Source organism: Sceloporus occidentalis, unplaced genomic scaffold (assembly GCF_023333645.1).
Source record: "Sceloporus occidentalis isolate IW3139 unplaced genomic scaffold, rSceOcc1.0.p SCAF_7, whole genome shotgun sequence".
NCBI classification, from domain to species: domain Eukaryota; kingdom Metazoa; phylum Chordata; class Lepidosauria; order Squamata; family Phrynosomatidae; genus Sceloporus; species Sceloporus occidentalis.
The window spans coordinates 57390629-57417399 of record NW_028316987.1 but is presented as its reverse complement, the minus strand read 5'-3'; the positions used below and the strand labels follow the sequence as shown (position 1 = coordinate 57417399).

The window sequence follows — 26771 nt, the reverse complement described above, 5'->3', positions numbered from 1 at the left end:
TGCCGGGGGTGGGGCATCTGCTTCCCAGGGAGGGGGCTGAATGCCTGCGGTGGGGCCTCTGGAGGCAGGACATCCATCCTTGAGAGGCAGGGCTTCCGGGGCGGGACTTCTCCCCCCCACCCTTTCCTGGCCTCCAGCTGTCGCTGAGAGACAACTAGAAGCCGGGGAAAAGGGGAGAGGGCGACCTGTCCTTCCCGGACCTTCCCTCTCCCCCAAAGAGCTCTCTGGAGCTCTTTGGGAGAAAGGGAAGTCAAGCAGGGAGCAAGAGGACTGGGCATGTGGCCCGTCTCTCTTCCCCAGAGACCTTTTCCTACCCCAGTGTCTCCAGCTCTCTCCCCAGAGAAGCCAGGGGCTGGAAAAGGTCTCTGCAGAGGAGCCACTGGCACACGCCAGTCACTCCTCCTTCCCCCACCTTTTCCTGGCTTCCAACTACCTGAGAGAGGCCGGGAGAGGGCTGGGAGGAGGAGCCAGAGGCACACGCCTCTGGCTTCTTCTCCTAAGCACCATTTTCTGGCTTCCTGCTGTCTCCAAGAGACAGTGGGAGGCCCAAAAATGGCAGGGAGGAGGAATGGACACACATGTGCCTCTTCTGCCTTCTTCCGCATCCTATGCCTGGTGAAATCGCGTCATGTGCCACCTGTGGCACGCATACCATAGGTTCTCCCATCACAGGACTATACTGTTTTAAGGCTGGTGAGGTTGCAGATTGTTGGGGCAATTAACTTACAGTTGTAAACCGCTTAGAGACTGCTTAGGCGGTATGAAGCGGTATGTAAATGAAGCTGCTATTGCTATTGCTATTCCTGTCCAACAACATCTGGAAGGCCACAAGTTGCCCACCACAGGTCAAGATAACTGGCATATTACACAAGTTCTTCATACAGAGAATGCTATAGTTTTCTTGTGACTTTATTCAGGACTCACCATATCACTATCCTTCCCCACTGCCCATGGCTATTCTGTTGCTGGTTGAGAGCTGGGAGGATTGAGGAACCATCTCGCTATGTTCCCATAGCCAAATCTGCTGGGCTCCTCTGGAAGTGTCAGAGGATGATGTCATCTGCCTGTGTCTTACCATGGGAACATAGCAAAATGCTTCTCCAGTCTCTTCTCTTCTTTACCAGCAATGGAATGCCCATGGGGGTGGCTATCATACCAAATGTTGTGGAATGAGGATGAGAAGACCAGCCTCCATAATAAGCAAAAATTTGCATATGCAAGCATAAGGTAGCCTTATGCTTGTATATGCTACTAATAAGATGTCAGCCTATATCTATCTATGTTACTCCAAGGCTCCTTGTTTTTGCTGCAATGAACTTTTATGACTACAACACTGAAATCTGCCATCTAAGGCATGTTACATGGCAATCTCCAGTCATTTTTTAAAATTATTCCATCCTTTTCATAGCTCAGCATCCTTTTCTAAAAAATCACTTTTCTTTTCATTTGGAGCCACTAACAACTCCTGTTCCTTTTCTTTTATTAGACAATTGCCAGAACTTCCATCCAAAACTCCTTTTTTTAACACAAATAATCCCCAACATGTAGATCAACGTCGTCAAGGTTTACAAGAGTTTCTTCAAAAGTGAGTGTATTGCTTTCCCCCATTTGGTTGTATTGTTTTAATGAGGATAATTAATTTCTGATTGCTTCATCATGTCTCTTCTCTTGTACACGACAGCCACCTTGTGGCCACAGATATGCATTTACACATCCTCTTTTGCTAATGTGCTTTAGAGCAATTCAGCAGAAATGCTTGAGAGACTATTGTAGTTTTATTACCATGACAGTTCATTGGCTCAAGGATTTATAGGGTTTCTTCCCCCACCCCCTTTTGAATAAAATACTGTATTAGACAGTGTACCTATTTTTGTGGAAATGTGATACGAACCTTCTTTAAAAAGGCAAGAGACAAATTCCCCAATTAAGGCAGTGCTTAAAAATGGGTGCAGGGAGAGTTAATACAAGACAGTGTGTCATTCTAGTGTTAGGTCACCTGAGGCACAAACAAGAATTTCTGGTGGTACAAATCATAATTATATTAGTTAAAAATCACAGTGATATTAAACACAGGTTTCTGCAATTGTGTCTGTGAGATATGCTAGTGCTGTTGTAACACTGTTTTTCAGTGGTGAGATTAATGGTTTTAAACACATTCACCAGGCCATTCACCAGTCTAGTAGACTGCAGTCTATTATTACAGTGTGCCCACATCATACACGGGCGCGTCTTACGCATATGCTGGAAGCCGCGCCGGAAGAAGTGGCGCTGTGCACCAGGAAAAATAATGGCCCGTGTGCCACCACAGGCACAAGCCCCATTATCTTTAATGGGACTTGAGCATCTGTGGAATTTCCCTTACATTGGGGGGGGGGGGGGTCCAGAATGGATCCTCCGCGTAAAGAAAGGGACTACTGTAATGGCAGTTCAGCACTTCAAACAGTATATTCAGGTCTATAGGAACCAAGACTGCTTTTAGCTATGAAAACAGACCTACAGTAATATGGTACCTTGGATCAAACATCGATCAGAAATGGGTCTGCAGTCAAGAAATAAAAAGAAGACTAGGAATGGGAAGGGCAGCAATGAAAGAATACACCATGTATGGCTGTGCGAGCTGGACACTGACAGAGAGGAAGAAATCAACTAATTTGAGATGTGATGCTAGAGAAGTGTGCTGGGAATACCATGGATGGCCAAAAAGATAACTCTCTGGAAGCCAAGATGATTAAATTGAGGCTGTTGTACTTTGGCTACATCACGAGAAGGCACAATTCACTAGAAAAGACAATGCAAGGAAAGGTAGAAGGCAGTAGAAAGAGTGGAAGACAGTATACCAGATGCATAGACTCAATCAGGGAGGTCACAGGGCTGAATCTGCAGGACCTAAGCAAAGCAGTGGAGGATAGGGGGCTTGGAGGTGTTTCATCCATAAAGTTTTTTTAAAAAAAATGTTAGGGTTGGGGTCACCATGAGTTGGGGCAGACTTGAAGGAAGTTAACACCAACAACTTTACCAACCTACCTGTACAATCAAGCATGTATTTGGAATTGATGGAACCAAGTTACAGCATTTAACTTTGAGGATCTAAGCAGAGCAGTGGAGGGCAGGGGAGGGGTTGGAGAGGTCTCATCCACAGAGTCATCATGAATCGGGTCAGATTCAGAGGCAGTTAACAACACCGATAACTTCCTACCTATACAGTCAAGCTGTGTTGGACTACAACTCTACAGACCAGTATTCGATTCTTACCTTGGCCTCATGCATAGGGTCACCATGTGTTGAGGTGATTTGAGGGCAGCTAACAACAACAGTATTGTGTTATTTGTATTAAATACTCTTATTCCAGAGGTAGGCAGCCAAAGGCCCTGGAGATGCCTTGGATTACCATTCCCATGACACTGCCGACTGGTTGTGCTTTTTGGGTCTGGTGTGAGTTTTAATCCAAAACACTTGTGGCAACACCAACCTTTGCATTATCACTTGAGCTATTTAGTGATCGTCACAATTGGAGGTTAGGATATGATGTAATAAATATTGGCTCATTACAGACCGCCCAGAAGGGGCAGTCTCGCGCTGCTGCCGGTTGCTCCGTGAGGGAGCCGCAGCAGCCAAACCACACGGCTCCCTCGCGGAGCAAGAAGAAGCGCCAAAATGGCACTTCTTCCTGGGCCCCAGAAGAGGCGCCACAAGGCATGAGGCGCGCACTCGCGGTGCCACTTCCGGTGTGTGCCGTCCGGATGCTATGCATCCGCAACGTCAAAATGGTGGCGCCCATCTGTATAGGGCACCGCCATTTTGACGCACTCATTACGTGCGAGGGACAAGGCGCATCAGGAAGCGTCGCCCCTCACGCGTAATGACGGCGCCTCAAGGGGCCCGTCTGTAACACACCATAGTTCCTTAAGAAACTCCAGCAAAACACAAATCTTTAATCTCTGGCCCATTGCTTAGAGCTTTCCATAATTGTCTTCACTGCAGGCAGATTACCTTGAAAGATCCAGTGAAATAAGTGCTGCTGTACTTACATGGCCTGTAGCTGCCAATTTTTACTGGCACAGAGGACTTGCATTCATAAGTGGGATTTATAACATCTGGGGAGAAATTGCTTGGATTATAGCTTCTGTTACAGTGTTTATATGACCATGCACTTTTATTCCATGGTCATATAAACATCACCAGGCTGACTGGTGGATAGGAATGGGGTTTTCCTTGCTAACTTTAGATGTTGCAAGGCAGGAGATTCCCATCTGTATGCCCTGTTCATTATAGAAATCAAAGCATCTTAACTTTGAGTTCCCTTGCATTCAAGGGAACTAAAGAGGAAAATGGAGATTAATGTTGTATTGCATTGCTAAATATGATGCATAAACAAATTGCCCCTCATGAAAATTTCCTTAATTCCCCACATTTCAAACATTGCAAAAAGTGAGACATAATAAATGGTTCTCAGTTTGTATTTCCTGTTTATAATCCCTTGGTAAATTTACCTGTCCCTTTTCTTTGGATGCCTAAATTGTATTTCTATATACTCAATTGAAGTTTTAAGTTACCATTATACTAGAAATTTGGGGACTAAATAAAGGTTCCAGCGGTGGAGATGGAATTTTTATTGGGGGTGGGCAATGTTTGCATTTTGGCCACTGTCTTACATATACCCCTGACTCTAAATGTGCTGACATTCCCTCTCCTTAGCATCAAGTTCAGCATGGTATACTTCAAACAGCAGACATTTCTACACTTAGATGTTGTTTGGTAAAAGTCAGTCTAGACGTGGGTTGTGAAAATTTCCTTAAAATGCTGTTGGGGGCAAAACAAGGCACAGAGGGCTAGTCCTTGTTTTAGAAGACAATCGGTGTTTTTAGTGGAAGCAGTCCAGGAGCTACAAAAATGGGTGGCATTGCCCACCCCTAATGTACACAGTCCTGAGCTAGATGGGACTAATGATCTGAGTCAGCACAAGACATGTTCCTACATTTAAGAGCTGCAAAACGTTTTCAGAAACCAGTAATTTTCTTAGCCAGTAGACACTTAGATTGCTGTGCCGAGAATTGCCAGTCAGGGAAAGAATGTGCCCCATTACATTGAACACACTACTTCCTTTGTGCTTTTAGTTTGAACATTGAATCTAGGGACTGAAGGGTTGCTTTCTTTTATTAAAGTGAATTAGGGCCCGGGTTAGTTGACACTCCCATTTAATTATTTTAAGCACAGTATTTTTACCTTACTTCATCCCCCAGTGCATTAAGTTTTGTAAATACCTGATGCTGCTGTTTTAGTGTTGGAAGGTTTATTATCAATCTGTTTCTTCCAAACTGAATGTGAGGGAGTGGGAGAAAAAGAGCTTACTTTTTATGCTGTGGTCCTTTATTTGATTGGGAGGAAGGGTGGGAAGCAAGTAGCCAGGCTGCATGCCAAAGCAAATGTCAGCAGATACTGTATAACCATCATCATTGCTGTTGTCATTGTTGCTAACCTTTTTTCTTTAAAAAACATACTAACAAGCAAACAAAAATGATTCCAGGCATTTTACATATAAAATATGCAGACATTTAAAAATGACAAAAAGCAATATGTAATTTAAAGCAGTAGCTGCCTATGAACAAAATTCACTTATTTATATTGTTAGCAGCATGGCTATAGTCACATATGTAGCATTCCTAATCTGATTCTGTTTATACATCCCATGGCTAGTCTGCAACCTGAATGTAGGCCTCTTAGGAAAGTGGGGGTGTCAATCTCTTGCCCACCCAATGTTTTGGATTTCAACTCCCATAAGAGCAAAATAGAGCAAGTTTGTTTTCTGATGCTCCAAAGGGCACCATTCAAACCAGTGGATTCAAATTACAAGAAAGGACATTCTGACTAGCTATTTGGGAAAATTTTCTGATGGTAAGAACTGATGAAAGTGACATGTGTCCAAAATGCACTGCAGAAATAATCCAGTTTGAGAGCACTTTAACTGCCCTGGCTCAGTGCTAGGAAATCCTGGGAATTGTAGTTTATTGTGACACCAGAACTTTCTGAGAGAGAAGACTGAATGTCTCACAAAACTACAATTTTGGGGGGGACAATTGGATGTATAAATGGTGATTAACCTGTGATAATCCCACAATTGGGCTATTGGTTTTCATATGATGTCATGTTCAAAGTGATATCCCGTGAATAATCTATTATTATCGTGCAGTTGTGCTAATGGTTTTCACACATCGGCATAGTGAAACGTGATTAAAGTTCCTTTAATCTGTGAATAACCAGGCAAGAAACAGCAGCAAATAATTCATGGGATTTTCCTGTGAATAACCTTTTTGCTGTTTATTGCCTGATTATTCACAAGATAATGACTCTTGTGTTAATCTTATTTTAATTGCGTTTTAATGTCAGTTGCATGATTTTCTCAGGTTAATCACTGTTTAAAGTCACAATTTCCCCCTGTGTGATAAACTCCATTGAGCCAGGGCATTTAATGTGGTCTCAAATTGGATTACTTCTGCAGTGTGTTTTGGACCATGGAACCTTGGAAGTGGTGGATTCTCTTTCATGGAAGTTTTTACATAGGTTGAATGCCCATCCATCAAGAATTCTTTAGTTATGGATTCCAGGGCTGATGGGGGACTGAGATCTCTTCCAGCTCTGCAGTTCTTATGATGATTTAGGTCTTGCAAGCAGGGGCTTCTTGGAGTTATTATCCAAGATATGTGGAAGACACAAGCCTGCTTGTCCCTATTTCAAGAACATGTCTAGTCATTAGAACAAATCAAGAGAGAGAGAAAAGGCACCTCCTGAGATGACTTTGCTCAGCATGAAGGGAAAGAAGGAAAAAGGTTCCTCATATGGTGAGCAAACATGCAACTGCGGACAAGTCTACATAGGGACCACCAAACACAGTGTGCAAACAAGAATCAAGGAACACGAGACACTGCAGACTGGATCAGCCAGAAAAATCAGCAGTAGCAGAACATGGCACAAACCATCCTGGGCATAAAATACTGTTTGAAAACACTGAAATTCTGGACCATGCCAACCACTACCATGTCATTATGCACAGGGAAGCCATTGAAATCCACAAACACCTGGACAATTTCAACAGGAAAGAGGAAACCCTTAAAGTAAACAAGGTTTGGCTACCAGTCCTGAAAGATAGCAAGACTCAACAAATGCAAATGAGAACTCGCCCAGCAGACAGTGAGCACTATCAAGCAGACATTAATCCTCTGGTGCAGACCCTCACACCCTGAGGCCTGCCATTAGCAACAAACAATATACATACAAATCACTCCTGCCTTTCCAGGTCACACAGTATATATAGCCAAGTCCTTTCCAGGCAAACGTTCTCTGAAGATGCCAGCCACAGATGCTGGCAAACATCAGGAAGAAACTCTGCTAGAACATGGCCACATAGCCCTAAAAACCCACAAAAAAACTAAACAGAGGCTGCTTCGGTGCTTTCTCCCACCATGGTACTGCTATTTGAAGGGTGTGGGGAAAATTTCTCCTTTGGGCATTATTCTCTCTCTCTCTCTCTCTCTCTCTCTGTGTGTGTGTGTGTGAAAGAGGGAGTGAGGGAGGTGGTGATAGTAGTGGTTGCACCAGAGTGTTGTCTGCTGAACCATGCTTACTGATTTCATACAAATTTGGTTATGTTAACGTGTTAATGAGAGCCAGCTTGGTATAATAGTGGTTTCAGCATCAGACTACAACTCTGGAGATCAGGGTTCAAATTCAGCTTGGCCATGGAAGCCCACTGGGGATGACCTTGGGCGAGTCACTCATTCCCAGCCTCAGAAAATCCTGTGACAGGTTTGCCTTAGGGTGGCCACAAATTAGAAATTACTTGAAGTCATACAACAACAACTTGTCCACATGTCTGTCCACATGTCACATGGTACGGTCATGTCCAGTTCCTGGAGGTTTAGATAATTGCGGACGTTCTTGAGGATTTACCCCCCCCCCTTGGTCCAAATACAAGGCTGTATTTCAGGGAAGATGATGCTGTTAATTCATTGTGCCTGAATACAATGCAGGAAGAAGGGGGTGTGTGGTTCTCTCTGTCCTTTGCTCCCAATGCAATAATTTCTTGCAAACCCTTCTTGGGATATTAATATTTAATTCCAAAGAGGGCTGTTTTGAGCAGAATGTTTATGATTTGAAAGCAAGTTGTATAGCCACAAATTTTACTCCAAATAAGGTCTTTTAATAATTATCGTTCTTTACTGTGGGATTTTAAATAGCTATGAAAGTCTCTGTGGCATGCTTTCCAAATTAGTTTGTCCCAGCTTTCCTGTCTGTATGCTACATGTCTTTTAGGAAGCCCATTGCATGTTTAATTATTATTATTATTTTTAAAAACACCAATGGATTCATACTTAGATTTGCTTGGAGTAAAGCTACTGAAATCTATGGATCTTCACTGAGTCACAACTAATTATTATTTTTAGAAAAAGGAGGACACTGATCTTTGTTAAGGTAGCCCTGCATTTTTCAAGAATTCCTATTGAATCCACAATGTGTGTGCATTCAATAGAGGGCACCAAAACACAGGCTGTGTTTGCTTGTTTCTGTACATTTGATTCCTGCTTTGCTCCCACTCCCACCACCCATCATATGATGTAAATGGGCTGAGTAAATTTGTTGAAAACAAAATCAGAGTGTTAACCTTCTGCACACATGCAAGTATGCATCTGTCACTATATTACATTACAGAAGATACAGGAAATATTTAGTTAGGATTAAGTTGCGCTACTTAGCCATATGCTCTCCTCCAACAGAACAGTGTGTAATATACCTAATAAAATCATGTTGAAAAGAACCAGATTTTGGCCTCTGTCCAAACAAGACAAACCACATGGTTTTGCTTTTATTAAAAATGCTGCTTTAGTATGAGGAGGAGCAATGCATTCTGAATCTCACATCCTGAACCTCTGTGAATGGTCTAAAAGCAAACATCTTGCAAGACTGCCTTGATGTTCAAAATTGTTTTTTAGATCAATTAAAATATGGCTCTGTACTCTTGCATTCCAGCAGAGATTAGGATCTGGAGAAGCCTTCTGTATGCCAGTACTCCAGGCTTAACACAGGCCTAGTGATCTCTGTCCACAATTATATGAAGCAATAGCATGCCCTGAGCATGTGCAGACTTGCTTTCCCTTTTACTACAGTAAGGGGGGCTTTTAAATTGAATATATACTACATACAATATGCGGCAGCCAGACAGACCTAAGCATACTCTGTTTATGCTTACGTCTTAAAAACAATGCATTCTAAATAAGTGTGCATGCTGCATCTCAGTAGAGTTATAGCTAAAAGTAAAGCAAAAATCAAGTTCTTGAGAATTTTTCTTACTACCTCAAAAGTGGCTTATTGTTGATTATTTACTTCTTAATATCTTTTTAACTGACCACTGGTTCTCTTCAAGTGGATTCCTTTTCACACTTAGTTTATTCCTGTTATCACCTATCCCCCCCCCCCCGTGTGTGTGTGTGTGTGTGTGTGTGTGTCTTTCAGTCTCTATCTGGCTATGATTTTAATTAACTTTCTCCAAGCTGAGTCCTTCCAAATGTATTTAGAACCACTTTCCTTAGCCTGGGTCCCATCAGATGTTTTGGACTGGGACTGATGGGAGTTATAGTCTCTAAAACATGTGATGGTACCCAGGCTGAGGAAGATGATTCTAACACTGGAAAAGCCCATTAGAACTGACTCCCCAAGTTTGGGGCTCTTCCGATGTTTTGTAATAGGACTAACGGGTGTTATAGTGCAAAACATCTGGAGGGCCGCAAACAGGGGAAGTTGGTTTTAATAGGGTTTTTCCAGTGTTGCCTTAGACAGGAAAATGATGTATGTAGCACACCTGTGTGTGTACAAAATGTTTTTCCATTTGTAAGGGAGATCCTAATTCGTCAGGGATTCTCTCACATGAAGAACCCTATTTATGCATATAGACATGTATGTGAGGGCCTGTGCGGTACAATGGTTTGGGTACTGGACACTGGAAGACCAGAGTTTGAATCCTGACTTGGTCATGGAAATCCACTGGGTGACCTTGGGCTAGTCCCACCCTCTCAGACTCTGAGGATGGGAATGGCAACCCCCCTCTGAAGAAACTTGCAAAGAAAATCCTATGATAGGTGTGCCTTGGGGTCACCATGTTGGAAATGAAGACATGCAATAACAATAGGCATATATGTAGAGCCCATCTCTATGCATGTTAAATGTACGAGTGGGTTAGTATCAATTGTTGGGTTTCCCTATGCCTACAATGCTATGGTATTGGTGTGTGTGGCTGGACTCATCTGACCTTGTCTCAATCATAGTTCTACACACTTACTCTGCACTCTGTGTACTTTTGTTTCTCTTTACAAAAGATGCATTGTTTGCAATTTTCTGACATTGCTGAAAAAATGTAAATGTGAACATTCCAGGGTACTTGCAATAAACATGATAGTTGTTACTAAATTGGATAATTTATTTTTGTTACGCCCCCTCCTACATGCCCCTAGGTGTCTGGTTTGGAGTTACATCCACTGGAGTTGTTGCACTTTCATTTCTTTGCTTTGCTGCAGCCCCACACTCGCATCAGGGCATTTATATGCAGGCATGAAACTGCATTTTTCTGCCTTGTCAGATTACCCCAGGTTCTTTTTACTTTTTTTTTAGCCCTGGAGCATGGCTTTAGTCCAGTTTCTAGCTGTTTTCAAGGCATTCATCATCTAAGCGCCCTGGCCTCAAAGCGGCTGGAAGCCACTTTATTTTATCAGTCTGTTTCACCCCATAGACATGCCATTTAAATTGATGGATTTCAGCTTGCCTAACTCATTATATGATTAGTTGTTGTTGCTGTGTGCCTTAAGTCATTTTTGATTTATGGCGATCCTAAGGTGAACCTATCATGGGGTTTTCTGGGGCTGAGAGTGTGTGACTTGCCCAAGGTCACCCCGTGGGTTTCCATAGCTGAGCAGGGAACCAAACTCTGGCCTTCAGAGTCATAATCCTATGTTCAAATCACTACACCACATTGGTTCTCACAGGATTAGGTTGCAGGTTACATTCTGAACACCACAGCTGGCCATTGCAAACTTTGAAGGAAGATTGTCATGTCTTCTTGGCAGTCCACCTCGATTTCATGAACATATTTCATAACTGGTGACAGACTTGTAGATCAGAACAGATCAGAATGTAGATATTTGGGCTGGCAACCATTATTTGTCAAATAACAATGGCTGTGCACCTAGTGGCATTTCCATCCTGTTTCGATATATCAGTCACTTTCTCATGATGCCCAAACTGATTTAAACACTTCTTACAAGCCAGGATATGATACTAGGCAAAGCAAAGAAGGGTAAGATCATGAGTTCTCTATGACTGATTAAATCTTGGCTTATCAGCCCACTACTTTTGCCACAGAAATGAAGTCTAGGCTCCTCTCAATTGGGAGAAAAAGGATGTGTTAACAAAACTGTGTTTTAATGACACTTTTGAATCAATAGTCTGTTAATGCAAGAAGCAGTGTAAAAATTCATCTCTTTTAGGACGTGTATATGAACAATATCCATGTTTCTGTTATCATGTCAGCTCTTTTTTTTTTGACATGTTTGTATTTCTAGGTTATACCTGTTGTTTGAAGACAATCTTTCTGATTTATTATTTCTGTTCTCTCTGTGTGTGTGTTTTAGCCTCCAGATGGCACTATTAAGCAGAAAAGAGAATAACAGTAAAATAATGAAGCCAATGTAAAATAAAATTGGAAATTGAATTATAGCAAGGGGGGAGGATGGTAGCCTTGAGGTGCTGATCAACCTGTACTCTTATCACTTTTGTTTGCTGTTCCCATATGTTAGGTTACCAGCAAGTTAATAACACTGTTTCAGCAGTTCAAGGCTTAGCAAAATTGCACTGGACATGAAATAAAGCTAAAATGAATTTCTGTCCAATATCATTGACATTAGTGCTCATTACTTTTGTGGAGCAATGCCTCAAACCATCAAAAATCAATTTTAAAGATTACCTATTATTTTATAAAGAAAATAAAATACATTTCAAATAGCAACAATGCAGTAACTGTAGTGTAATCTTGTGAACTGTTACTTAGGTTTTACTTGGGTGGCAAAAAGAAACTATAAGCACAGTATTTTTTATTAAAAACATTAAAAAACACCAGGGAACAGAACTGTATGCATGATGTATTCAGTATTTAAGAGGGTTTTAAATAAGTTTCTGAAATATGGATATCAATAAACAAAATTGCCAGCTTTCTTACTGTTAATGTCTGTACATTTTGGGGAATCTTGTGTACCAGGAATCAGTCTGAATTATGACTGAATTATGGATTCTACTGCTACTTTCCAAAAAAGGTACTGAGTTCAGATTAGGGGGCCTGATCCAGCCAGATTTAAATGCTTTCAAAACCCATTTATTTTTGATGGAAGAGTTAAGCAAATGAATAGATTCCTCCATAGCTTGGCAATGCTGTTCATTACTTATGAACTGTATCTAGTATATTGCTTTGTACTATTATTATTGATGTCAGGAAAAGTAATCTTTCTATTTGCATATACTACATATTATATATAAAACTCAAAAAAGAGGGGCAATCTGTACTTTGTAAAAAACATCATAGCAGGGTGTTTTAGGTTGCTGTTGTTTTGAAAGTTGGAAGAATTAAACAGCCGTTTCTTGATTGAGAGAAATAGTACCAAACTGGATTCCAAACATATTCATTCCACTGCAGTTTGAAGTATATGTTGATATGTATGTCATACTTAATTGCAAAGGGGAGCAACCCAGCTAACTGGAGTCCATGGACATATGGTCCCACAAAATCCTTTTTACAGTAGAAACAGAGATTGGGGCTTTTTTGGTACAATTATACATATTTCTTGATTTTCCTTGGAAATATAATTTAGTCCACAACTTAATTTTGAGTACCCTTTGTTTACTTAAAAAGAAAAACTATTTTCACATCCCTCTTGGTTTTAGATAATAGTTCAGAATTGTGTAGGCAGTACAGTCTGCCCTCATTGGCGGACTTGCCATCTGTACATTTGATCATCCACGGATGGCAAGCCCGCATTTTAGTAGTGGTGGTGTTTACACATGACCATGTCAGTGGACGCATGCGCACCGCACCACCATTACTTTTCATGGGACTTGGGCATGCACGGATGTTCATATCTATGGGTGCGGGAGTCTGGAATGGATCCCACACGAATACGGAGGTCTGACTGTACATGGAATAAGTTAAATAGGATTTTTAGAAGAAAAACTTCTTAACACCTCTTCATTTTGGTTCCACTGAATTTCATTCTCCTTGAAACAGGATAAAATACAAATTTTCTGAACCTTCCTGAGTGCAAAATCAAAAGGTTGGTTCAGATTGTGGACAGAACAGTACTCAAAATGGATTTGAATACCCTCCCATTTTTCAGACAAATATAACTGAGCATGGTTTAAACATCTTTTCCTCTTAAACCATCCTGATTGCTGTCTTCTCCTACTTTAGTTGCTGCTTGCCTTCCAAGTGTTGCTCTACAACTACTATCATAACCAGCCTGCCCATGTTGGCTGGGGATGATAAAAACTGTAGTTCACTACATTGGAAAAATGCCAGGTTAGAGAACAGGTCTGTATGAGATATTTCTGAATTTATATATTGACCAGATTAGGTTTTGATGACTAAGGGTATATGACACTACATTGAGAGGTTATAGTATCACACTCTTATTTTTAATACCTCCAGGCAAAATGTGCTTATTATGAGGTAGAAGACGGAACTTATGTTTTTAAGTTATCCCTTGGGAACAGAGAGAGTAAGAGTAGGGAACAGCGTTAACTGTTCATCTTAAATTAATGACTTATCTTGCAAGAAATTATCAGTAACATTTTGCCAAGTATAAGCTATACTTCTGAAATTGTGTATTTTGGCAAATTCCTATTACGCAAATTCTGATTAAAAGAAATATAAAGATTAAATAGGTAACATGTACTTTTCCAAAACTAACACAGATCATAAAATATTAATTATAACAACTAGAGATCTACATTATGGGTATATAAAGTAGAATTTTTAGGGCCTGATTCTGCAGTTGCTAGAACAATACTCTTTCATAAGTTTTTAAAGTGCTTTACAAAAAAGATTGGAAAAAAAGGCTGTATAACTAGACTGTTTAGTAATGTTAAAATACTAAACATTACTGTACTATGTTTGAAGTTGCAAAAGAAAATCCTGTTGTTTAATGTACATTATGCTAAGTATGCATTATATGCTTAACTGAACATTTTTAATTCAAAATTACACTGTAATTAAAATTCTAAGAAAATGTCCCCTAGTACTCAAATTATTTTGTCAGCCTGTATAACATGTAAATACATAATTGCTTACAATATTCAGTTTATACATATGTATCTGTAGGAATAAATACACTTGTTCATTAAAGACTTTATATCTTACGTTTCAACAGTGCCCCTTACTTTGATGGAGCAATTTTTAAAACAGGTATAGAGATGCTGATTGTGAATCGGTTTACCTAATAGCATGTTATTCTCTCCCCCCCGCCCCACCTTTCACCCTAGCCAAAAAAGTAATTGATCCACATGGTAGTAGCAGATGGTTAAATGGAAAAAATGTCCTTGGAATTATTCTTATACCAGATGTTCATAACTATTAGCTTCATGTTTTTACTCACCTAAAATTCCAAATAATTTAATAAAGACAACACATGCTCAATCATTTTAATATTTATAACACATTCAAAACTGCAGTGAGTATAAGTTCAAAATATCTTAAAAGCAAAACAATATTGGATGGCAGCTAAATCTTTGGATTATTTTTTTTAAGGATCCTCCAGAATCCACTATTGCTTTCAGACAGCCGACTTCACCTCTTTGTACAAACCCAGCTGAGTCCAGAAGACATTGAGGCATGTGTATCAGGACATACAAAATATTCTGTTGCTGAAGCGATCCACGAGTTTGCCTGCTTGAAACGGAAGTTTCCTGTAGAACACAAAGAGATAAAAAAAGAAGAAAATTCTGCGGATTCAGATTCTGAAAGGTTACTTCCTTACACTTTCCTAAAAACCCACACATGATAATAAACACACTTCACTTTTGTTGTTGTTGATGCAGTGCTAAGATAATGAAAAAATTAATTGACTGAGATTTTATTGAGCTGTGACAGCTCATCATAGAAGTCTTCACATACACCTCCACACTGAATTAATGAATGCAGTAGAAATTCAATTATCTGCATTCTGATTATGTGAATTTCATTTAGTCAGACTTGAATTATTCGCGTTTAAATTATCTCGCTAAAAAAATATCCAACTGCACTCCAAATGGCTAATTAGAAGTCCAAATTTCCTGTCTCTCTTTTGTGACTGGGGATAATTAAAGTTCTCCTCTGTTACTCAGGCTTTGAGTGTGTTGTGAAAACCAATTTCCTCTCTCTCTTCCCCCGCCCCTTTCTCTGCAGTTCATCCTCCGGGCTTGGACACAGCAGTGATGATAGCAATTCACACGGATGTAAAGGAAGCACAGTTCCTGAGGAACCCTGAAATATCATTTGTACATTGCCATCACTATAATGACCAATGTAACTTCTATTATGGTTGAAGGTTGCCTGTGACACAGACGTACCATCTGCCCAGTTGCCAAGGCACGTATTTTCTCAGCTTTCAAAACAGCTTCTTCATTCATTCATTTTACAGCGGATGCATTATAATATCAAATGATACAAATATTGCCTGTAGCAAGACTCCATATATAAATGAGATCTCTAGTTGAGATTTTATGGACCTCACTGTAAGGTTGGGAGGCGGGGGGGGGGGGGGGACTTAGAATTCAGTGTTTTAAAATACATTTGAAAATCTAATATCTTGGAGTTCATAAGAGATTTTTTTCATCTGGCATTTTAAATGACAGTTCCACTGTCTTTCAAGTATGGTGTTAGTTAGCTACATAACTCAATTATATCGTTGAAACCAAACAGCTTTTAAGTCATAATCAGTCCACTCTGCACCTTGTGCATGTTTCCTCAGGAGTAAATCCTAATATACATATTTCTAGAAGGAAAGGACTGCAGCCAGAAAGGATTAAGTGACCAAATGAGGTGTTTGATTTAAGAAACATGCTGAAAGCCTTTGTCCCACATTGAGTATAATGTTGCAACCACTACGAGTCACTTATCAGTGTAGTTTGATATTCTGAAATCCAGTACAGTTTCATAGTCTTAAGTATATTTCACTATGGCCACAAGCCATTGTGTACATTTTGCCTTTTGTTGCGATTCAAAAAATAGTGCCTTTGATTAGGCCTGCCATTTACAGAATGTATGTGTGTATGTATGTATGTTATGTGTTATTTTATTCTTTTTACAGTGATGTAGCAATAAGGAATAATAGGGAAGGGAAGATTTTAGCCAGTCATAATCAGAAATAAACTTCCAGACATACAGCTGTTATTTTAGTAGTATTTCTTGCAGCTATGTTTAAAATAAAATATTCAGCAGAGTAACTCTGAAAATTTATTTCTGTATGTTTGTCAGTCCCATGATAATTTAATTGGCACTCCATCCAAAAATGTATTTACTAGAACAAGCTTTCTGTTCAAATAAAGCAAACTATTTTTTTTCTTTTTTGGAGTGAATAAGGAAGAGGGGACTAGAAACAAAAGCTACTTTGAGCCATTGATGTTGATGATGTCAATATTTGTATATTAAACATCAAAACATCTTGCAACTCATGTTTGGGTTGAGTTGCTAAAAATACTTACTCCAAATCAGTGAATGGGAGCCAGTAGCAAGGTATGAATTTAGGATACTGTTACAATATTAAAGTTAACACAGTAAATAGTGTGTCTGTCACTGTTACCATGAATGAGCAAAAGATATCAACAGAAAACCATCTAAAACAGCAACTTAAAAAACTTGAATAAGATATTGTCTACTTTATACTTATCTGTGCTAATTACTGTTAATTTGAATAAATTTGTGCACTTTAAATGTAGTAGTCTGCTAAAACAAATATAATATAAATACTGTAATATGCAAAGCCTGAACACCTCGTAATACCACTATGCTGCCACTTATGTGATGTCTGCTCCAGAGTAAGTGACTTCATTATTTCAGTTTGAGGATAGTGAACTACAGCAACTTTTCCAGTCAAGGTTTATCTTAGAGCAGCCCAATCCAGTTCCAAATTGTTGTAATATGTAATGATGTTATTAGCTTTATCACATTTTGCACAAATTGCATTTTGTATTGTTATAGTATTTCTTTCTGTACAGTGGACAACTGCCTTTCACACTGTCAGTGCACTCCTATGCATGTCTACTCAGGAGTAAGTGTTATTTGGTTTACAGGGGCTTACTTCTAAGTACATGTAGGATTCTATGTCTCCTTTTGAATGTGTTTTTGATCTACCAAACTGTTACTGAATGCCTAAATGTTTGCTATTCTGAGTGTTTTACTGTTTTTAATATGTCTACAAAATGTTTGTACTTCATCACATTTCAAAATAAAATATTCTATATGTAACACTGTTCTTTACTGTTCTTTAAATGTCAGATGCTGGTTGTATACTTTTATATTTGTCGTTCTTTGATAATGATTTTTTTTTCTCCAATTACTTGGAGGATGTTTCGTTGTAAACACTCAATGAGACACTTCTGAGGAGACACATCTAGGACTGCATTGTTGGTTTTTTAAAACACCACGGAGTCTTTCAACTTCACATTAATTGCTTGCATTTATTTTTGTCGATTCACCCCATTCTTTGTTCTTTAAAATGCATTCACTTTTTGCCTTTACACAAAACATAAAGAATTGCTATTCAACAAAAAGAAAGGAGAATGTATCCCAAGCCTATATTTTTCATTAATACATGCATTTTCCAATTACTGACTGCTCTAAAAGATCTTGTTGTTGTTAATATCTCATGGTTATGTTAAAAGGAGGGGAAAAAATACAAACCATGACATACATTTGGGGATCATTCACAGACTCACTTCACACACTGAAAGCATGAATGCAACAATCTGCTTCTTTGAACAGCCTTTAAAAAACCCGAAGCACTTCCCTGTTGTATTCATTTTTAATTATACAGCTCAATTTGTCAGCCATGCTACTTCATATAAATTTATGTATAAACATAACAGACACTGAACAAAGAGCGTAAAGAGCTTTGCTTTCAATAACACTAAGAAGAAGCAACAACAGTTTTTCTTCATAAGCTAGTGTTTTCACTTTTTCAAAACCATGCTTGTTTTATCAATGCTGCATTTGAATAACCTTCATTGTCAGTTGTAAAGTTTCCACATATATATATATATATATATATATATAGGCCTTTTCTTTAAAAAGAAGATCTCTTCTTTTTAAAGGAAAGGCCTAAAATAGCCAGACTGACAAGGAGGGGGGATCATTCCCCTCATTCTAACTATACATCCATGTCATAAAGATCTGGATGCTCTCTTTTGCTATGAAAATGCCAGCTCCTGGTAACACCTGCGTATGACATTTGCACACTTTCCTTTTGAGGGAAGAGTGAAATATCATGATAGCAGCAATTGCCTGACAAACTGCTTAGCTCCATTTCAACATTAAACAGCCAGTATCAAAAAACCAGGAAACTATCAAAGGCTGGGTGGTCAGTCCCTCTCTTCAGTCCTCAAATGTTGAGCTTCCCCCCTTTTCAAAGTAACCCCTTCCCTTCTGCACTCCTGCTGACTCTTGACACCAAACTTTCTTGGAATGGCTTCTTTCCACTACTTTCTTCACCCAGACTCTTACAACTGTGTATCTTGGAATGGCTTCACTTCACCAATTGCTTCCCTGAAAACTTATATCTTGGTTGAATCCGACACCAAATATCTTGGAATGACTGCCTTTCACCAACTTTAAGACTTTTTAAAACTTCCAACTGAGAATGGCCTCATTTCACCAGTGCCTCCCTCAGCAGTCTGAAAACTTTTCCTCCTCAGTACTTACTCCCTCTCCAAGCAGACATTTTAAAATGGCATGGGCTGAGTGGGTAGGCAGAAGGCTCCTTTAGCAACCCTTGCCCACCTCTCCCCAGTTTCCAACCTGGCTTTTTGAGCAAGCCTGTCTCCCACAACTTTTTCTTTCTTTGTTTTAAAAAAGTTTTACATTAAAAGGAGGAGGAAAAAACACACACAGAGAGAAAGACACACCACTCCCTCCCTCCCCACCATCTGGCTTCACCCTAGGAGCCACACAAGGAATGCCTAGTCATCAGCAAACCTCCCCTTTCCCCCCTCCCTCTCTCCCCCTTTTTCCCTCCCTCTTTTCCAAGCCTGGCTCAAGGCAGCCCCACCTGGAGGAGCAGGTTGCTGGTTGCTTACCTTCCTTGGTCCACTCTTTCTTCCACCCCACTCCTCCTCCTCCACCCCTTTTCCCATCCCACATGCTGGACTGGTTAGTTTGGTTTCTCCCCTTTCTATGCTTTTTGCCTCTCCACTGCAGCTGCAAAGGCTCCAGGCTGCTTGCAAGGATGCTGCATGCTCAGCACTCTCTCCAGCTCCCTCCTCCTTCTTCCTTCCTCCCCTCTTGGGGTGAATGGTGCCTTCCATGAGCGCAGAGGGAAGGGTAGGGAAAGTGGGTGGGCAGGTAAAAGGAACCATAGGAAAGGGGGGGGGGGAAGGCTGCAGGCTTTGATCTCGTTGCCCATGGCAACGGACCACATTAAAAAAAGATATACATGAGGACACTGTGTCCAGATGTCCCAACTGCAAAGGAGCACAAGGCACCACAAAATGCAGGGGCCTTCAAGAAAAAAGGGAGCTCACAATCCAATAAAAGCTTAAAACATATGAATATAAATCTATGCTTCTTAGGCATGCTCAAAATGTAGGGACTTTAGGAAACATGGAGGACATGACCACATGGTGGACATGACCAAATAAAAGCTAAAAAACATGCATTTGAATATAAATGCATGCTTCTTGGTCCTGCTCAAAATGGAAAACATTCAAGAAAAATGGAGGACATTACAAAACAAATGATAAAAAAACACTAGTATAAATGTTAATTCATGCTTCTTAGCCATGCTCAAAATGGAGGACATTTATGACAAGTGTAGGACATTACCAAATGAAAGCTAAAAGCACTCATATAAATATATTAATTCATGCTTCCTGGGTGTGCTCAGAATGAATGACATTTGAGACAAATGAAGGACATTACAAAACAAAAGCTTTAAAAAAAACTAATGTAAATGTCAATTCATGCTGCTTATGTGTGCTCAAAATTGTAGCTTTGTGAGACATTTGGCCTTCTCTGTCAGAGAGCTCTGGTACCACAACAAACTACAGTTCCCAGGATTCCATTGCATTCAAACAGAGCAGTTAAAAGTGGGCTCAAACTGGATCCTTTCTGCAATATGAATGCAGCCCATTGCTGTTATGTGTCTTGAAGTCATTTCTGACTTATGGCGACCTTGAGGTGGGTTTTTCTTGGCAAGTTTTGTTCAGAGGGGGTTTACCATTGTCATCCTCTGAGGCTGAGAGAGTGTGACTTGACCAAGGTCACCCAGTGGGTTTACATGACTGAGTCAGGACCGCTATTCCCAGCCTCCAAAATATAAAATAAAGAGATCATTCTGTCTCTTTCTAGCTCCCATTTATTACAGCATCATCCAAAAATCCACAAAATAGTGATACTTTTATGGGGCCAACCAAAATATACACTCTACATTTTGCAAACTTTCAAAGCCACATGTATAATAGTGCATTTTGGCTGGCCCGGTAAAAAGTATCACTGTTGTGTTTTGTGGATTTGGTATGATATGGGTTTTTTTTTGCTATATTGCCAACATAGCCTTGGATATATTTGGAGGGAGATCAGTTTGACTATGCCAAAGAAAAACAGCAAGTTGCAAAGAAGTACAGTACAGTGGGTCCTTGTTATATGCTGAGGTTTGGTTCCAGGATCCCCCATGGATAACAAAATCCATGGCTGCTCAAGTCCCATTAATCATAATGGCATATCAAAATGATATTCCTTATATAAAATAGAAAATCAAGATTTACTATTTGGAATTTATACACTTCAGGGAATATTTTCAAGCAGTGGATGCTTGAATCCGTGGATATGAAATCCGTGGATAAGGAGGGCCGACTATTGATATCTGCCCTGTTTATGTACAAATTGTGAAGGTTAAAGCTATTTGCTGCCAAAGCAATAACCATTTGGGGATGGGATTCACTGCAGGAAGGATCCAGTTTGACCCCACTTTTAACTGCTGTGATTGAATGCTGTGGAATCCTGGGAGTTGTAGTTTGTTGTGGCACCAGCGCTAAATGTCTCACAAAACTCCACTGCATTGAGCCAGGATCAGCCACAGTGATCAATGTCCTAACCACAAAGAAGGACAAGATGCCACAAAATGTAGGACATTCAAGAAGAATGTACCAAATAAAAGCTAAAAACTAATTTCAACATAAACTCATGCTTCTTTGTCATGCACAAAACTGAGGATATTTTGAAATTCCTCCTGGACAGAGAGTTGAAATATAGGACTTGTCCTGGAAAAGGAAGATGTCTGGTCACACTGATTAAAATGGTGTCAAACTGAATTATTTCTGCAATACGGATGCAGCCATAAGCATGTTAAGTCTGGGAAATGAACATGCAAAGCGATCTTAGTAGCCTCTTTGAGACTGACAACAGGAAGTGCGTAGCATGAGCTTTCCTAGACTGAGCCAACAAAGTCAGCTCAGGTCTAGGAAAGCTCATGCTACCTGCTTCTTTCTTTGATTCATTTAGTCTCAAAGGGGCTACTAGATCCCTTTGAATGCTCATTTGGGGACAGCTTTGGGGACAAGATTTAAGTGTCTTGATGGCCTACTTGTCAAACAACCATTTCAATTTTCCGCCCTTCTTTTCTCCCTCCTTGCCAGAGTGACCAAGCATCCTCCTTTTTCCAAGCCATGCCCTGTATTTCAGCCTTCTGTCTAGGAGGAATTCCAAAGCACCCTCCATTTTGAGCAGGACTAAGAAGCATGAATTTATCTTTATAGGAGTGTTTTTCGCTTTTATAGGTTTTAATGTCATAACATTTTTTTCTGGAATGTTCTCCATTTGGCGGTGCCTTGTCCTCCTTTGCGGTTCGGACATCTGGTCACCCTGCTTCTTGCAAATGGAGGCATGGAATAGGAGAGACACATAAGAGGAGGGGAAAATGTAAGGGAAAGAAGGGCTTTAGGCAGGAATGGCTGGGTGAGGAGAAAGAAAGGGCCTTCCCAGGCGCCAGCTTCATGGCCAGCCTTTTGTTATGTAGAAAAGGCCTGTCTTTCAGTCCCATCAGAGACATGTTGGCTGACTTTTTCGAAACAAGGGTCAGTGGCTATGAGGCGTTGTTATTGTTTTCCAGGGGCTGTGAGGCAGAAGGCTGTGGAAGAAAAGGAAGCCCTGTGAATGTTTTGACTAGTGCAGGCTGAGGTGGAAAGAGGAGTTGCCTCAGAGGAGAAAGGAAAAAGCCTCATTTGAGGTTGTGGTAGTTGTGTGCCTCCAAGTCATTTTTGACTTAAGGGGTTTTCTTGGCAAGCTTCTTCAGAGGAGGTTTTCTTTTGCCTGAGGCTGAGAGAATATGACTTGCCCAAGGTCACTCAGGGGGTTTCCATGGTCAAGCCAGTATTTGAACCCTTGTCTTCAAAGTCATAGTTAAATGGTCTAACCCCTACAGTCCAGTTGTTGCTGAACGTTGGTTCTCCAAATATTTTGGACTTCAGCTCCCAGAATTCCTGCCTGTTGGCCAAACTGGCTGGGGCTTCTAGGAGCTGAAATCCCAAATACCTGGAGGACTAAAGTTTGGGGATCCTTCACTACACAAAGGTTGCATCTCCACTGCAGAAATAAATCCACTTTGACACCAGTTTAACTGCCACGGCTCATTGCTGTGGAATTCTGAGATTTGTAGCTTTGTGAGACATCTTCTCTGTCAGAACACTCTGGTGCCACAGTGAACTACAGTTCCCAGAATTCCATAGCACTAAGTCAGGGCAGTTAAAGTGGTGTCCAACTGGATTATTTTTGTACCTCCTAACTCTCCAAGCAACTGATGCTACTGACAACAAGCTGGAGGCAGTGTGGATACAGCCTGTGCTGACTCTCTTAAGGTGGTGGTTGTTGTGTGCCTTCAATTAGTTTCTGACTTACGGTGATCTTAAGGCGAACCCTTTCATAAGGTTTTCTTAGCAACTTTCTTTAGAGGGGGTTTGCCATTGCCCATCCTTTGAGGCTGAGAGGGTGTGACTTGCCCAAGGGCATCCAGTGGGTTTTTATGCTCAAGCGGGGAATCCAACCCTGATCCCCAAAGTTGTAGTTCAGTGCTCAAACCACTACAGAAAGGCTGCATCCGTACTGCAGAAATAATCCAGTTTGATACCATGGCTATAACTGCCATGTCTCTGTGTTGTGGAATTCTGGGATTTGTAGTTTTGTGAGACATTTACCCTTCCCTGTCAGAGAGCTCTGGTGCCACAGTAAACTACAATTCCCAGAATTCTACCACATTGAGCTGTGGTGCAAATTGTGTCCAACTGGATTATCTCTGCAGTGCGGACACAGCTCATGCTGGCTTTCTTAAGATGCTTGTTGTGTGCCTTCAAGTTGTTTCTGAGTCATTGCGACCCAAAGGCGACCCTAACATGTGGGTTTTCTAGGCAAGATTTGTTCAGAGGATGTTTACCATTGCCTTTCTTAGAGGCTGAGAGCATGTGACTTGCCCAAGGTAATCCAGTGGGTTTCATGGCTGAGCTGGGAATCAAACCCTGTTCTCCAGAGTCATAGCCCAACACACAAACCACTTAAGTTTAGCTGGTCAAGAATGTTTGTGGCTGGGGAAAGCAACAATCCGAAACAGAGGAATGCTACTCTTGTCAACTGTTGCCAAAGTGGCTTCAACCTTATGAATCAGAGAATCTGAAGTCATCCTATTTCAACAGTCCCACTCAGGTTGGGTTGCCATAATTGTCCGCTATTACCAGGGACAAAATGTAGGACAAAACTCAGCCCAAAATGTAGGACATTTAAGGTCCTCCATTTTTCTTAAATGTCCTACATTTTGGGCTGAGTTTTGTCCCGCAGTTGTGCTACAGTTTGGTCTAGAATTTGTTCCACATTTTGTCCCTGGTAATAGTGGACAATTATGGCAACCCTACACTCAGGTCTTGCAGAGACCTGTAGCTTCCTGCAATGTTATCTTCCTCTTTTCCTACTCTCTCCAGTTTCCTCAGCATTAGTGTTTTTTCTGTGAGTCATCTCATCTCATGATATATCAAAAGAGAGACACCGCTATATGGTGAAAATGGCTACTGCTGAATAAGTACTCAAAGATGTTACTTTTGCCATTTGAGGCAACAAATCCCATTTTATTCTTCCTGGGAATAGAAATAAAATAATCCTTAATTAATTAACTAACATGTTCTTCTCTTCCAAGAAACTTTGAATTAGCTACCTGAGGTGATTGCCTTACTCTGTCTGCTGGTTATGATGGCCTATGCTGTTTTAACTTGTGTTGTTTATTTTATTGCTTCTAATTTAATATATGTATTAATCTCCATTGTTCTTTGTAGAATATATGCCACTGGCAGGTCTTTATTTTATTTTATGTTATTTTAATTAATTGTATGTACAGCACTGTGTAAATCCATAGTACTTTATAAATGAATCTTAATCATAATCATAATCATAATCATCATCATAATTTTTATGGGTTTTTTGGGCTATGTGGCCATGTTCTAGAAGAGTTTATTCCTGACATTTTCTGCTCCCCACACCCCACAAAGAGGTTGCACAAAGAGCTATTTATATGGCCCTTTGCTTTCCCATTTCTATTGCTCAGATTGAGTCAAAATGTACCCTGTAATGAGTTACAGACATAAACCTTGTTATGCTACACTGAAAATTTCCATGACTTACAATCTCAGCCATTGCATGTAAAAGGTGTAACACCATTCTAGTTTGTCACTGCAAAAAATAATCACTTAGTAAAGTAAGTCATTACTTTCGAGTTCTGGCATTGACCCAGATGATGCCATGAGGTAAGACTGACCTGTATATCACACAGAGCCACAGCAGCTGTGAGATAAATACATACATAAATAAATAAATCCTAACCCTACTCCTGGAACAGGAACAGAGGCACCTCAGCAGAATAATATGATGTTGCTTTGCACACCCTCGGAAAACTGAGGATCAGTATGTGTTAAAATGGGAAGTGAACCATAGTTTCAATATGGAAGACCACATTTTCCTTACCTACTACCCTGGACATCAAAATGTGCACTGACCTTTCAAACCCTGTTGCCCTGCAAATATGTTGGACTACAATTCCAAGAAGTCCCCAGGCATATAATATCTTTGCAGTAGGGTAGATAATGTATGCAATTGTGAAAGCCTTTGGTTCACATATCATTTTCAACCTCCAGCTGTGCAATACCATAGTTTGACAGAGGTAGAAGAATTCATCTCATGTTAAAAGGAGCATGTGCAAATTCAGAGCTGGAGGATGGATGCAGAGCCAGTTTGTTGCAGTGACCCAGATGATGCCATGAGGTAAGACTGACCTGTATATAAGCTTGCAGTGGTCCTCAACCTATTGCTGTGGCATGACTAGGGGATGCAGATCGCACCAGGGGCAGGTGATACTCTGCTCCTAAGACACCTATCTTTTGGCAGAAACGGGCTGTTGCATTCATCTGATTCCTTTTAAAATGTTTTAGGAGATGGTTGAAGTGTGATGAAGTTCAGTAGGAGGAGAAAGGAGAGGCCTCCTTTTAATTTTTTTTAAAATTAAAATTTCAAATTTCAAAATTTTATTTTTAAAAAATATTTATAATTATTTTTATAATTTTCATTAAATCATATTTTTACAAAATATTCACTATGCATATGCAAATACATTAGGTTGTGCATATGATGTTGTAATTTGAAGGTACTGTATAATTTTAATTTTGCTAGTTGTTTATATCACAACTCTATTAGCATTACATTCAGTGGTATATGGGAATTACGATTTACAAGTAACATTAGTGCAAAAAGACATTACTAAGGATTCTGTATGGTGTGGTATGGGAGGAGGTCAATGGGGGTGACACCATGAGTTACTGCACCGGGTGACACCAGCCCTAGTGATGTCATTGACCTATCATATATTTATTGCCAAGTAATGGGAGAAGGAGAGATCCTCCCTCTTGTATATCAGAATAACTTTTCTGTCTTTCAGTGCTAGTCATCTTGATTTACAAGGATGGCTGTAATTTGCTGGAGGCTACCTTTCTTCTTACTTGATTGTGTAAAGCAGTTGTCATTTGTAAGTGATTGTCACTGAACATAACTAACAGTAACCATATGATTGCAATTCATAGGAACAATCCTTACATCTTTTGCATGCTCCAAAGCAATGCTACCAGAGCCAGTTGCACAATAAACTATAGCAACATGGTCTGTTGGGTCCCCCATAAGTTAAAATAAGCCATGGTTCATGTGTTATCTCACCCATGATATAACAGGCATGCTATGGTTGACAAAGAACTTGTATTATACAGAAGTGGTTTGGACAGAGTGTGCCAAGCATCTACTAATACAAACATGAAATAGTTGTATAGCAAAATTCTGGGCAACCACTTTCTCCAACACACTATACATTCTCTGAGAGTCTGTAGAACAGAATTATTCTAAAGTTAAAGTTTCATTTTGTTTGTTTTACACATGAAATGTTCAGTGGTTACTTTCCCAGGAATTGTGGCTAGTTCTC

At 40.2% G+C, this 26771-nt stretch overlaps 1 protein-coding gene across 2 annotated transcripts in view; it reads left to right on the top strand.

The window, feature by feature from the left end:
* Positions 1 to 17581, top strand: part of SNX10 (sorting nexin 10) — a 56579-nt gene extending 38998 nt beyond the window's left edge. For both annotated transcript variants that reach the window (XM_089533048.1, XM_089533049.1), the window contains exons 5-7: positions 1487 to 1585; positions 14834 to 15049; positions 15470 to 17581. In XM_089533048.1, the coding sequence (XP_089389174.1) occupies positions 1487 to 1585; positions 14834 to 15049; positions 15470 to 15551 (397 nt within the window). In that variant the 3' untranslated portion in view covers positions 15552 to 17581. The remainder of the gene's footprint in view (positions 1 to 1486; positions 1586 to 14833; positions 15050 to 15469) is intronic.
* The last annotated feature ends 9190 nt before the right edge of the window (positions 17582 to 26771 follow it).